The sequence below is a fragment of the Cololabis saira genome, chromosome 8 (assembly GCF_033807715.1).
Source record: "Cololabis saira isolate AMF1-May2022 chromosome 8, fColSai1.1, whole genome shotgun sequence".
Classification (NCBI taxonomy): Eukaryota; Metazoa; Chordata; class Actinopteri; order Beloniformes; family Belonidae; genus Cololabis; species Cololabis saira.
This window is the reverse complement of record NC_084594.1, coordinates 40,558,121-40,571,771: the sequence shown is the minus strand read 5'-3', so window position 1 is coordinate 40,571,771 and position 13,651 is coordinate 40,558,121. Positions and strand designations below refer to the sequence as shown.

At 42.9% G+C, this 13,651-nt stretch overlaps 1 protein-coding gene across 1 annotated transcript; it reads left to right on the top strand.

The window, feature by feature from the left end:
- Nucleotides 1-6,054: 6,054 nt before the first annotated feature.
- LOC133449559 (uncharacterized) lies at nt 6,055-13,043 on the top strand. The gene is made up of 4 exons (XM_061728724.1): nt 6,055-6,283; nt 6,479-6,563; nt 8,793-8,857; nt 9,643-13,043. The coding sequence occupies exons 1-4, from the start codon at nt 6,168-6,170 to the stop codon at nt 10,940-10,942; spliced, it is 1,566 nt and encodes a 521-aa protein (XP_061584708.1). The 5' UTR covers nt 6,055-6,167; the 3' UTR covers nt 10,943-13,043.
- The last annotated feature ends 608 nt before the right edge of the window (nt 13,044-13,651 follow it).

Sequence of the window (13,651 nt, the reverse complement as noted above, 5' to 3'; positions counted from 1 at the left end):
AAATAGTGCCGTTTTAGTGACTTTGGGAGCAACGAAGCCGCTCCGCTTGATTGATGGTTGGATTGTTCAGACACAAGTCGGTCCTTGGTTGGATACGGGTTGTAATGTCAGACAATGTTAGATAACTAATTATGTAGAGCTGACAAGCAACCATCATCCAACATCTAGTCCATGAACCTTACTGTAATTAGACATCAAGCTAACGTTAGCTTTTTTAGGTAAACCCAATTTTCAAATCTGTATCATAATCCAGTTATAATCAAATGTTGGAATACAATGTTGTTCCAACCTCTACTTACTTCGCTGTCAACGATCACCTCCACTTTTTATTTGTGTATTTGTGGAAGACGAATTATTTAAAATGTGAGTATTTTTCTGTTTTAGTTACAACTGAACGATATTCTGGGTTATTGCGAATGAGTTAATTAAAGTGCGACTGACCAGACTGTTTTGTTTAGCTTTATATGTGTTTTATCATGTGCCTTATAACACTATGTATGAAAATAGACCTGTTCATTGATATTGCCCCTTATAATGCGGTGCACCTCAGGGTCTGCAAAATACGGTACACACAACACAACAGATTAACCCTTGTGCTGTCTTTGGGTCAAAATGACCCAATTCTTCTATCCTTCTTTCCTCCTGCCATGCTCTCTCCTTCCTTCTTCCTTTCCTCTTTTCCTCCTTTTTTACCCTCCTTTACTCCTTTTTCTTCCTACCTCCCTTTCGTCATTCGTTCCTTTATTACCTTCTTTGCTTTTCCTTCCTCCCTTCCTTTCTCCCTTCCTTCCATCTTTTCTCCCTTCTTTCCCCCCTTCCATCTTTTCTCCCTTCTTTCCCCCCTTCCATCTTTTCTCCCTTTCCTACTTCCTTCCTTCTTTCCTCCTTTCTTCCTTACTTCCTTCTTTCCTTCCTTCCATCTTTTCTCCCTTCCTTCATTCCTTCTTTTCTCCCTTCACCCTCCCTTGACCCAAAGACAACACAAGGGTTAAGTCAGATCTTCACTTTGGTCCAGACCCTCATGCTGAACAAGCACAAGGGACAGTAGCGAGGACAAGATGTCCAGCAGAACCATATGCAGTCTGGTTAGGGGTCTGAGATGAGGAAAGAGACCAGCGAATACAGAGATTAGTCCAGGGATATCTGCCTACGAGACCCACAAGAGAAGTGAGGAAGAACAGTGAGGAAGGACCCAGTACATCACGGGAGGCCTACACCTGAAGCAGCATATTAGAAAGGGCTGCTTCAGGGAACCAGCGCCAGCCTGACCTACAAGCTTCATCAAAAAGGAAGGTTTTAAGCTCAATCTTAAAAGGTAGCGACTGCAAACTGTTCGGACAAAAGAGGAGAGCGATAAGGGAAGGATCTGTCTGACATCCTGCTCCTGGAAACGTCAGGAACCACAAGCAAGCCTGCAGAGGGAAGTATTCCGGATCGGATGGAAGCTGCTCAACCTAAATGCTGTCGTCTCATTGTGAAGTCCAACGCTGAAAGATATCAGTTTAAATCCTTGTCAAAACTAAGTACCATATTCCTCACAGCAGGATACAAGCGTAACACCACCCAGAGCTGCTGCGTGACACTTCTGAAGCACTCGTGTCCAAGGACGGCAGCCGCAGCCTTATCTGAGGGTGGCGTTACTTTCCTATCTTGGAGTTATTTTAGAGCAGCCTTGTAGAAACATGCTGAAGGAAGAAAAAATATGTTTTGTGTCCTGAAATGTCCTTGGTTCTCAAAACAGTCATATCAGCTATGCACCTGTTGTTTATTGACAAATGTAACTGTGAGAGAAGTGCTAGTTTACATGGGATCTTTTCTCCTGTGTGAACCGAGGGCTTATTGTGAGAGCTTGTGGGCGGGCTTGAGTGAAAGGTATAAAGACGAGAGAGCCGGAAGTTCCAGTCAGAGTCAGCTGCGGTTCTAGTGCACGGACGCCGAGCGGGTTGATGGCTGCTCTGCCCCAGGACTGTCCGGCTCTCCAGTCCTTTGTGTGTCGAGGTAAGAGTTATCAAGGCCTTGGCCCCTGTGTAATTGTTTGTTGCTCTGCCATTTGCGGAGGATAACCTGACACAGTTATCCTAGCAAAGGGCAGTTGTGTGTGAGTCTTTTATGCAAATGCTTGCTTTTCTGGCTGGTAATAAATGTATTCATATCTTATAGCAAAAGCGAGTGTGTGTGTCTGATTCATTTTTGCACAGTCGACCGCTCCCAAGCCTAAAGTGAGTTTCTCCCAAAACACATGCCATGATTAGGATTTGTCCCATTATTCACTCTTAAAAATACAACCATCTCCCGTTCGTTGGTCCGTGGAAAGCATCCTGACTTACATACTATACATGTGTGTATAGTTTGCCAGCTGCATAGTGACTGACCTGAAATCCCTCCAAAGGGTTGTTAACTCAGCCCAAAAGATCATTGTTTGCTCGCTACTCCGTCTGGAAGAACTGTACCGCTCTCGCTGTCTTAGTAGGGCTAAAATCATTCTAAGGGATTCGTCCCCCCGAGGTCACCAGCACTCTGACTTACTGCCCCTCGGGCAGACTTTTCAGGTCTCTGAAGGGTTGGACTAACAGACTTAAAAACTGTTTTTATCCAAGGGCTATAACAGTGCTTAACAACGCACAAACCTTTATCTGTAAGTCTCCATCTGTGTTATTGTAATGACATGCAAGGTACATGCACTCAACACCACCTTTTTCTTATAATCACCAAATGTGTTGCTGAATTTCAATGTCTGCATATGTGCCTCTCTTTGCTCAGGGTCTCTGCAACCTACAGGTTTTTGTTTCGTCCCCTTAAGCCCCTACGGTGTGCGTGTGTGGGAGGGTGTGTGTGTGTAATCTTGTCATTTTAAATGTGTCTTTTTATTCTGCACTTTAAGGGTTTGTACTGCCAATTTCGTTGTACTGGTACAATGACAATAAAGACAATTCTATTCTATATATAAATCGTGTATCAGAATATTAGGTAATGCATTTGTTAATCAAAGACTTGCCTGACCCAATTCCTCATTAATATGACATCCATAAATGACCATGAACAGCTTCCAGCTCATCCAAGATGCTGCAGGAAAAGTTCTGGTGAGGATTAGCAGGAGATCATATTTCTCCAACCTTAGTTTCTCTTCCTTGGCCTCCTGCGAAATTCACGATAGAATTTAAAATTCTCCTCCTCACATTTAAGCCCTTAAGGGCCTCGCTCCCTCTTACCTTGAGGACCTCGCCGTCCTGTATGATCCCAACAGAGCACTTGGCTGTCAGACTGCAGGCCTACTTGTGATTCCTAGAGTTTCCTTCTCCGCCTTTAAGATTAGGCTTAAAACTGTCATTTTTTGATCAAGCCTTCAGTTTCCACTGGCTCAGGTTGGCCTGAACCATTCCTTTACTCGCTGTGCTACAGGGTGAGATTTCCCAACATTCACTCACCAGAATGCACTGCAAAAAATCTTACCAGGAATATTTGTCTTATTTCTAGTTAAAATATCTCATTTTTAGTCAAAAAATCTCATTACACTTAAAACAAGACAAATATTTTGAGTTTTTGCACTGTGACTCCTCATTCTGCTATTTTCAAGTACGCATAGCTCATTGTTATTGTTCTTAACTCTGTGTTTTTGCTCACATAACATTGATCCCAGGACTAATCTCTCTCTATTTTTCTGTGTCTCTTTCCTTCACCGAGTCGAGGTGGATGGTTTCCGTCCCAGTGTCTGGTTCACCTGCACGTCTTCATGCCACAGGGACTCGGTCCTCTCCACTGTCCTCCATCGGCTACCGCACACTCAGGACAGAGGACTGAGTGTGCGGGAGTGTCATTCCTAATCTTTTTATTACTCATGTATCGCCTGCTCACCCACTGCGTGTTTTCATCTGAGGTGCAGCGATAAAAAAAGACCTTTCGGCCTCTATCATTCCAATAGATCACTCCGTTGTCAGGCTGTCCTCACGTTTCCTAAAGTAGGATAGCACACCTCAACTGTCTCCACTAGCACTGTGGCTATAAAGGAGCACAGATGCTTCAGGCGCTCTCCATTGTTATGTTTTATACAAATGATGTCAAAAACATCCGTTCCCTTGATTACACAGAGCTGTTAAAATACATTTCGACATGAATATTTAATAAGCACAGCTGCAAACTCGGTGCTGGACGTGGTGAAAAGGAGCTGCTCAAGTTCGGACTGAGTATCAAAAGGGGGAAGAAGGTGATTTAAGTGATTTTTAACTTGCTGGTCTGAGTGTGTTGGAGCAGGGAAACGTCTGAAACAGGCAAGACTGCATCATTGAGGACATGAATCAATAAATAAGCTGGAGTTGTGGTGGATCATTTGCGTACGGTCAAAGATCTCACAGAACGTTCTGACCAGAGAACCAAACCGAAAAGCAGAAGGTAGGCTATGTACCGTGCGTTATGTACCAGACCTTTGTTTCTTTTCTCTGCTCCCATAATCATGCATTCAACCGTACATTTATTTAGAGCCTGTTGTTAGGATTTCATGAAATTATTGAAGCTCAAAACCGTCTGGGCTCTCTCTTCAAAGTAATCTCATTCTGATTAAGAGCCAAGGGTAGACAAAAATTAGATTAGAAGTTAAATACAATACACATGTTATTGTTGGACAGGAGACGGGGGAAAGGTGACACTTTAAGGTGATTTCCCCTTGATCTGGCTCTTCTAATGAAGTTAAATACAATACACATTGTTGGAGAGGAGACGGTTAGCTGTGGGGAGTCTCACCTGTGAGCTAGGCTTGACACCCCAGGGAAAGGAAGATGGAAGTGACACGTCTCTTAGGCTCAACCAATGGAAATCATTTGCAAAGAACACCCTCCTTTTCAGTATAAAATCAACTGGATTGATGACAACCGTGTTGTCATCAATCCAATCACGGTTGATTGATGACAACCGTGTTGTCATCAATCCAGTCAACAACCTCTCGTACCCACGCGGTCTGACAGAAGTGTACCTCCGGCCGGAAAAACCTTGTGCTTGACATGATTAAAAGTTGTATTAACCTGTGATTCCATTCCACTAGTTTTTCTTCCGGTTCACCAGAGAAACGAACACGAATCTTTCAATTGGTGACCCCGAAACGTGATCTGGCTGTTTATGGTTTGCCAGACAAACGAACACAAATCTTTCACTGTAAAATTGTAAATTAAGCGCTACCGTGGCAGCATCCAGCTTCGATGCTTCTTTATTTAAACCAGCCCCAGAATAAATGATAGTTACTAAGAATTAGATAAGGTCTGAGGAGTTTCTGACCATGTTTCTGTCTGATGTGGCCTAACAACGATCCAAAGCCACGTGGAGGCAGGAACCCAAACAAAACACTCCTGCACCGCCCTCTGCTGGACGCCGGAGGAACTACCTGTCCTGCATCATAGTCGAGGGTTTGGGCTTCTGTTTTTCTTGGATTTCTTTTTTTTTTCTACTTTTTTCTACTACTACTACTACTACTACTAATAATAATAATAATAATAATTATTATTATTATTATTATTATTATTATTATTATTATTATCATTATTATTGTTATTATTATATTATGTGTCTTTTTTTACCATTTGGGTGGCTGTCATAAACAACAGAAACTGGAGACTGGAGATGTTAACTGAGAATCCACTTCTCTTCTGAAAACTACTATACTATACTATACTATACTATACTATACTATACTGCACTACTCTATACTATACTTTACTATACTATACCAGACAGCTCCTCTTCCACAAAACACATGTGCTCTTCCTGTTAGAGTTCTCATAAATTACGACTTTATTCTCACAATATTACGACTTTATTCTCGTAATATTACGACTTTATTCTCACAATATTATGACTTTATTCTCTTAATTTTCAAATGTTTTTGTCTTAGTTTGGCCCTAATACTCCGTCGTACAATCCAGTCGCAGTCACAATATCTCATAATAATATTTGGGCTATTTTGGGCTTGTTTATGAAGCCGCTGCAGCTCTCGCGAGAGTTTGGGGACGCTGGCGCACGGCTGCGCGTCTGGCTCATAATACATCCATGGTCTGGCTGCGCTTCTGGCGCCGCTTATCATGTTATGATGATTATTGGGTGAACAACAGACCTCCTCCTGAATGAAAAAGAAAAGGAAAAGGAAAGTGCTCGAGCTGGATTGTTCGGCGTGGCTGTGATCTGTGATGGGAAGCCTCCCGCAGGAGCGGCTCACGCGTGCGTGTCTGGAGACGCTCTCCATCAGGGAGTCCGAGTGGAGGAAGAAAGCGCTGTGGAGAAACAGTGGGGGGGTCGTGCCCAGGTACGCTCATATTTACATCTTATTATATATATTTACTCTGCTGTGTGTGAAGGCTGTAGTGTGCACTGACTGTCTGCTGGTGTCGGATATGCCGTCACAGATAAACACACCTCCATAAAGAACACCGCTTGAATCTGCCATATAAGCTGATGATCGAACATGTTAAGTGTGATTTATAATTTATAATTATTTCAGAAGCAGGATGGGAAGGCGGCAGTCACAAAGGAAACCTGCGCAGGCGCACTCGGTGCTCCAGATTCAGGAAAACATCCAGGAGAAGGTGTGTGTCTCATCATCACCACAACCAGTACTCGAGTTGTAAAAACAAATCAGGGGCGATGGTGGATTTTATCATATGGGGACAAATAATTTGTGCTGATTACAAATAATATAATATATTACAAATAATAGCAGTGACCAAAACACCTGCAGAAATACTGCAGGAATGACATAGCAGCAGTTAAATGCAGCCTTCTGTAAGCTTTAAATATCCACTGGGCTTACATCAAATACATCAAAACACAACAATAAAAAACACTTTTCTGAACTTATCAATATGACTCTGTCCTTCACAGGATAAGTAAAATGGATCACTGCAAAAACTCACAATCTTAACAAGAATATTTGTCTTATTTTTAGTTAAAATGTCTCATTTTAGTAAAAAAAATCTCATTACACTTAAAACAAGACTCATCACTGGAAAAAACAACAATTTTCACCTGTTTCAAGTAGATTTTCACTTAAAATAAGTAGAAAAATCTGCCAGTGGAACAAGATTTTTTTGCTTGTAATGAGAAGATAAATCTTGTCCCAGTGGCAGATTTTCCTACTTATTTAAAGTGAAAATTTACTTGAAACAGGGGAAAATTGTCAAATAAGTTATTTTTCTGGTGTTATTTTTCTGGTGATGACTCTAAATGTTGAAATAGCAGTAAAACCATATTCATTGATGAAATGACATAAGGGATGGGAAGGGGGGATGGCAGTTTTACAGGGGGATGATTTGGACCGTTTTTATTTCAGGGGGGGATGCCACCCCCCCTCATCCCCCCTCAACTCCAGTACTGACCACAACCATTTATTAAATAAATGTTTAGGTTGATGTGATGATTTGATCTTTTCCTGCAAAAACCAATGCTAATTGAAAAGCCTCTCAAATAGTCTTGAATGTTAGGGAAGATAAACAAAAATATCTCTATCCTTTACCAGCCGGAATACAGCAATCCATGCCAGGAGAACTGTGGGAGTCTTTTCAGGGACTTTCACGTCTTTTCAGATAGTATAAACCCAATATATTCCACGCTGCCAAAAAATGCATTACACAAACAGGACATGCTTACCAACATCCAAGGGTCTTGCAAGATGGGGAAAATTAAGTTTACCAAACTGTCTTCCAGGTAAAGTTGCTTTCGTCAACGAAAATTACGACTAAATATTGTCGTCAACAAACCTTTATCACTTGAGGAAAACAAGACGAGAAGCAACGAAAATGCTGGTCTTGTGACGATAACGATAATTAAATATATAATGCAATATTGTAGAGGAATAAAAACCAGACTAAAATGTAGATTATAAAATACAAACCCTGCTAAAATGTGTCTTAATTTTCATTGACCAAAACGAGATGAAATGTTCCACCAAAGATCCTTAATGTCCATGTTTTCAGTAGTTTCTCTGGTTTAGTTCTGCTGGGTGACGTTAGTCCTCAATCCCAGTCGCTGCAGCGGGGAATCAGATCCAGAAGATGCAGCTGCAGAGTTAGAGGCTGATGCCGTTAACGCAGAGCTCTAGGTTCACGTCAATTAAAAACAAAGTTACAGAGAGAAACACGGGGATCTGCTCTGGGGGGGAGAAGAAGAAGAACCATCTTTGGATTCCTACATAGACGTGGAAAAGAAAACCCAATGTGTCATCGAAAAAGAAACAGATGGGGAGAAATGTGGAAAAATAAATATGTTGTAAACTCAAATTAGAGTCTTCTGTATCTGGAAGGAATTTATTCTTGAGTTTATAAGATAACAATAATATAGATAACCTTGTTTGACAGACTAAAATGCTCAGACTTTTAGTCAACTGAAACTTGACACAACTAAGTAACTAGGAGTATGCATGTGACTAAAACTAATAAAAACTAAAATGATAACTTGACCCAAAAGACTAGACTAGAACTAAAATTGAAGCAGGCTGACAGAAACAACACCACCACAGGATCATGTCGGAGTATTTTTCCACAGCTGAATCTTGCAGCCAGACTCCAGACTTTAGGCCCCAAAAAGATGCTCAGGAGAAACATGTGTGTCATTGCTAGCAGAATATAAGGCCCATCACTGTTTCCACCATCACAGTGCATGTGAACAGATGATTGTTTGTGTTTTATCAGCTGAAGCTTTAAGTTTGTCTATTATTATTATCATTCCAGTGGATTCAGATACCATATGTTAACATTCCTCGTAATGATAAAAGTGATTAAGTTTGGTCGGTTCAGATATGACTGCATTTGTGCACACAGAGACCACAAAGAAGAAAACACAAGCCGAGCAGCCCTGTGACCAGACGCAACATCCTCCAGAGCAGGTGAGATGCCGGTGTTCTGTCGATTTCTGCTACTTTGTCGAAAAAGGCTACTGCCACATAAACCGATCTATCTATCGATTCTTGCTACCCCATCAAAAAATGCTACCTAATGGTTTTCTACCTTTATAGAGCTAAGATTGTACTGTGTTTTACTCCCTAGCCCACTTCCTTTTCCCCCAAGTGGTCCTTGTCGCTTGCCAGGCCGTCATAAGAATGTGTTCTTAATGACCTGCCTGGTTAAATAAAGGCCAATGACTGAATGAATATTAAATAAAGCGATAGAATTGTTTTTTTTTCCTCTTTATCGTATAATGTTCACAAAGTGTAATGCAATTCATGTAATGGGTAGTGTATTTTGAAGGATCAAATACTCAACATCCCATATTATCCATTTTACATAATCAATATTTCAAGGGTAGCATAATTTGATAGTCCAGTAACCTGCTATCAAATAATGATCCCATCACTTGATGCATTCAGGTAAGACTACAAATCAACTCACTGCCACTGCACCTGTTACTGCGCCTCAAAATATCTAAAATTATCTCTGCTGGCTTGTATATATAAATATATATCTTCTTAGGGATTTTGAGGATGTTACTCACCGTTAATCGCAGCGTGGACTGAAGGGATGCAAGAAATTATGGGCGTGGCAATCAAACTTTGAAAATCGACTGTGCGCAGAACCACAAAGTAGCATTTCTGGATGGGTAGCATGGATCGACAGAACACCGGTTTGTGCAGGTTCTGCTTCCTGCAGAGATTTTAAAGGCTTTTCTTCACAGTCCTCAGGGAACCTCCGCGTCCAGTCCGGCCCCACCTGCAGGAGAACAGTTGAGAACGCAGGCAGCCGCTCAGCGTTGTGGCCACAGAGAACGCAAACACGCCGCCGTCGTGTCCTGCCCCGTCCCCCCCGGTCTGCAGGCGGGGAGTCAGGAGGACAGCGACACGGACTTGTCTGAGACAGAGAGGGGTTCTGAGTCCTGCTCCGGCCGGGATCCCCCGCTGCTGGAGCTGCGGCCAGAGGTCGTGGAGGACGAGGACGAGGCCGAGGACGGCTCCTGTCACAGGGTCAGAGGGAGGGCACGGGGTTCGTCTGACTTCCCAGACTTCCTTCCACCACCCTTTAATTCGTGGAGCCTCAGTCAGCTGGCGCTCTTCTACAACATGGAGGGCAGAGCGGCCCCTCGGACCCGGCCCGTGGGCCCCTTGGAGAGGTACCTGGAGAGGCTGCTGCAGCTGGAGTGGGGTCAGATCCAGACCATCAAGGACGAGAGTGGAAAGTGGGCGGTGCCAGAGGTCGTGTCCGGCTGTCACAGGTCGGCCGCCGGCGTCTCGTCACGCCTCAGTTCGCCCAAGTGCATCCTCCAGTGTCAGCGCGCCTTCCCCCTCAGCTTCCTCTCCTCCCTGGCCAGCCACTCCACCCTGCTCTCCGGCTGTGCCTGCACCCCCTTCAGGACCCCCCACCCCGCTCCCAGCCACGGCCACCCGGCCCGACTGAGTCCCATGCTGGAGCACAGCAGGAGACCCCCGTCGCTGCCCAGGAGGAGCTACAGCGAGAGCCGGGTGTCGTCCTCAGACAAGTGCTGCCGAGCCCCGAGGCTCAGCAGCCCCGCCAGGACCAGCAGCTACCTGAGGAGGATGCAGGCTTCCGGAAACATCCGCCACCCCGTCATCGGGGATGCTCCGACCAGGCCACATCCCGTAACTAGGGACCCCGTAACTAGGGACCCCGTAACCAGGGACCCCGTAACTAGGGACCCCGTAACCAGGGACCCCGTAACCAGGGACGCGGGACCAGCCAGGAGCGAGGAGGTGCAGGACGGCAGGGAGGCAGCGCCGGGGAAGAGGAGTGGCTCGGAGCAGAGGAGAGGTGGAGCAGAGAGACAACGAAACAGGTCGGAGAAAAGGCGGAGCGGCTCCGAGTACCGGAGAGGACAAGGGGAGCGGTGCAGAGAAGCCGATTTTAAGGAGCGGGAGGTGAAACCAGACGCTGTCACTGCCATTCTGGACAATTTACCTGCGTCCAAACGCTCTCCCATCCAGAGGCGGAGAGGGCGGAAACAGGTGGAATTCATTACCTAACAGCACGTTCAGTGCTAAATATTGTAAAGAGAACAGCGACTGTTGTAGTTTTTAAAGTTAGATTACGAATGTTCATTTTCAATCATGTTGACAAGCAACGATCATGTTTTCACATTTGGGGTTCATTTGCCTGTTTTTGCTGTTCGCTCTTCATAGCTGCATGACAACAACTGAAAAACAAAACAAAACAAACAATATGGAAGTGTTGGACAACAATCGTTCAGCCGCTGGCGTAGATATCGGCGGCCCGGACGCCGCCAGGGGCTCAAGGAGGAGGGAGGAAAAAGTTTTTGTGAATGGAATGGAACCCGTCAGTTGTGTTAAGTGCTAAATGACTGTGTTTACATGCAGTCAATAACCCTTTTAAAACCCGAATATTGGGTCATGTAAACGCCACTCCAGGAAGTTCTTATAAACACAGAGAAACGCCAGACCACGCCACACTTTTGGAGTGAGGAGGAGAGTAATCATTTCATAAATGTAACGAAGGATATGAACATTTCTGCATTTGTAGACGGTAGAAAGTACCGGGATAGCGAGATTTACATGAAGGTGAGCGAAAAGTTGTGCGAAGCAGCATTTGTTTTGAATTTGGATACAAGAAGAAGAAGCAGAAATGACGCTAATTGCGCCATCACGTTCTCCGCTCGTCGCTGGTTTGATCCAGATATCCTGAATGATTAATTACCATGTAAACAGGGATAACCCTGTTTGCTCACGCATGTAAACGCAATATTCCCAATGTTTCAGTAACCAGAATATTAGTAATAAACCCGAATTTTGACTGCATGTAAACGTAGTCAATGACACGATGACGTGAGTCTTCAGCAAGAAAAAAAGTGAACAAAAGAAATCAGACGTGTTTAGAGTAAGGCACCCCGTCTATAGTTGAAATAAAAGGCCAGGACGGACTCTGACCCGTAGTGTAACACCATTACATGAACCTGTGGGTGCTGCGGGTCCGCAAGACAGAGGAACTGAGTAGACGTTCAGTTTAGTGATCAAAAATCATATTACCGGTATATTAGGATAACAATATAATTATAACTATTTAGGATAACAGTAGAACAGAAGAGAGGGAGTGAGAACTACACCTCTAAATAGGTAGATCTCCAAAATTGCTCACAATAAATGTAAACTTTAACATCATCGCAATATAATTGTTTAATATAACATCGCAAAAGCAAAAAAAATAAAAATATTTGCAAAAAATAATAGTTCAATAACATTTTTTTTTTTTTTTTTACCAGATTTTCTCCTTTTTTGGGAATGTTTACTTAAAATTATCGAATGTTTCATAATGTGTTTTAAAGAAGCCTAAAGATTTTCTACTAAAATGGTTGAGGCATTATAAACCCCCATGCAGCCAAATTGGTTCATTGTAAATATGGTGGTTTTTGTCAGGTGCAATTTTATTTTAATAAATATAAAACACACTGCCATAATCCAAATAACACAATTGACTGTTTTCTTGGTCACCGGGGGCTAATCGCTGCTTGAGGTCTTTGCTATTAAGAAAGCAGAAAGACAGTTACACCACATTATTATTATTTCTATATCACAGCTCACATCGTCACTGCAGTATTCCTGATATTGTGAGGTTCTACTTTCAGCCACTGCTGTCTCCATCTGGTTCAGACAACCGTCCTCCATGAGTCGCAAACACATAAACCGCACAAACCCCAGCTAAGTTAGCCAGATGCTAGCTGGTGTTTGTGTTCCTGCTTAAATCAGCTCGCGCTTCAGTGAATGTTTACAGCGATTGATTGTCTGTGAACACGTGTGTCTGCACACCAGGGTCAAACGGTGCTGATCATTTGGAAAAAGATTTTAAATAACTAATATAAATGTGTGCTAAAGACTTTCCTGTGATGTGAAGGAAGTAGCCAACACTGCCTGATTTAAAAAATACATAAATAAATGTGCACACATCATCAAAAAGGTGTGTAATTTTTTTCAGATGAACTTCTTAATCATTTTTTAAAAAATTAAACAAGTATTTGAGTTTAACTCTTGATTTAACTCTTTTTATGGAGACTGTGTCAAACAGATATTTGCAATGATAGTAGGCTAGTTAGGATTCAACGCTATTCAGGTTTAAAAGAGCCAGCTCTATGTCTTTTTTTTCCTTACTATTTTTTGATTGTGTCTTAAAAAGAATGGAAAATAAATATGATGTCATTGAAACTTTTGGACAAGACTGGGTGCTTTGAAACATTTCTGTGCTGGTTCTTGTCTTGTCTTGGGAATCCACAGCTGAACTGATTTTTACGACTTTGCTTTTGGTATTTGAGTCAACTAAATATTTCTCACAAAACAGACTAAAACAGCATGGGCAAAAATGAAGTTACTATTAACTTCATATTTTGTTGTATAACCTTTATTAGCAGTCACCGGCAACAAGCTTCTGTGTAACTGTAATGAGACTTCTGCCAACAGGTGTTTGGCTCCACTTCTCCTGTAGCTGCAGATGTAAAGCTGCCTTGATCATTTTTAAACTTCCTTAGGCCCCGGCCTGCAGGGAGTCAAGGCAACTCTAACAGACACAGCAAGGCAGCCGGGTGTGAATGGACTCATTCGTACTTCAGGAGCTAGTTCTTTAAGGGATGGGGGGATGCATTTCAATCTTTCTGCAACACGACAATGGTGTACAACACATACAATTTAAATGAGCATACAATTAACGCTCTGAATATCAATATGACTCTG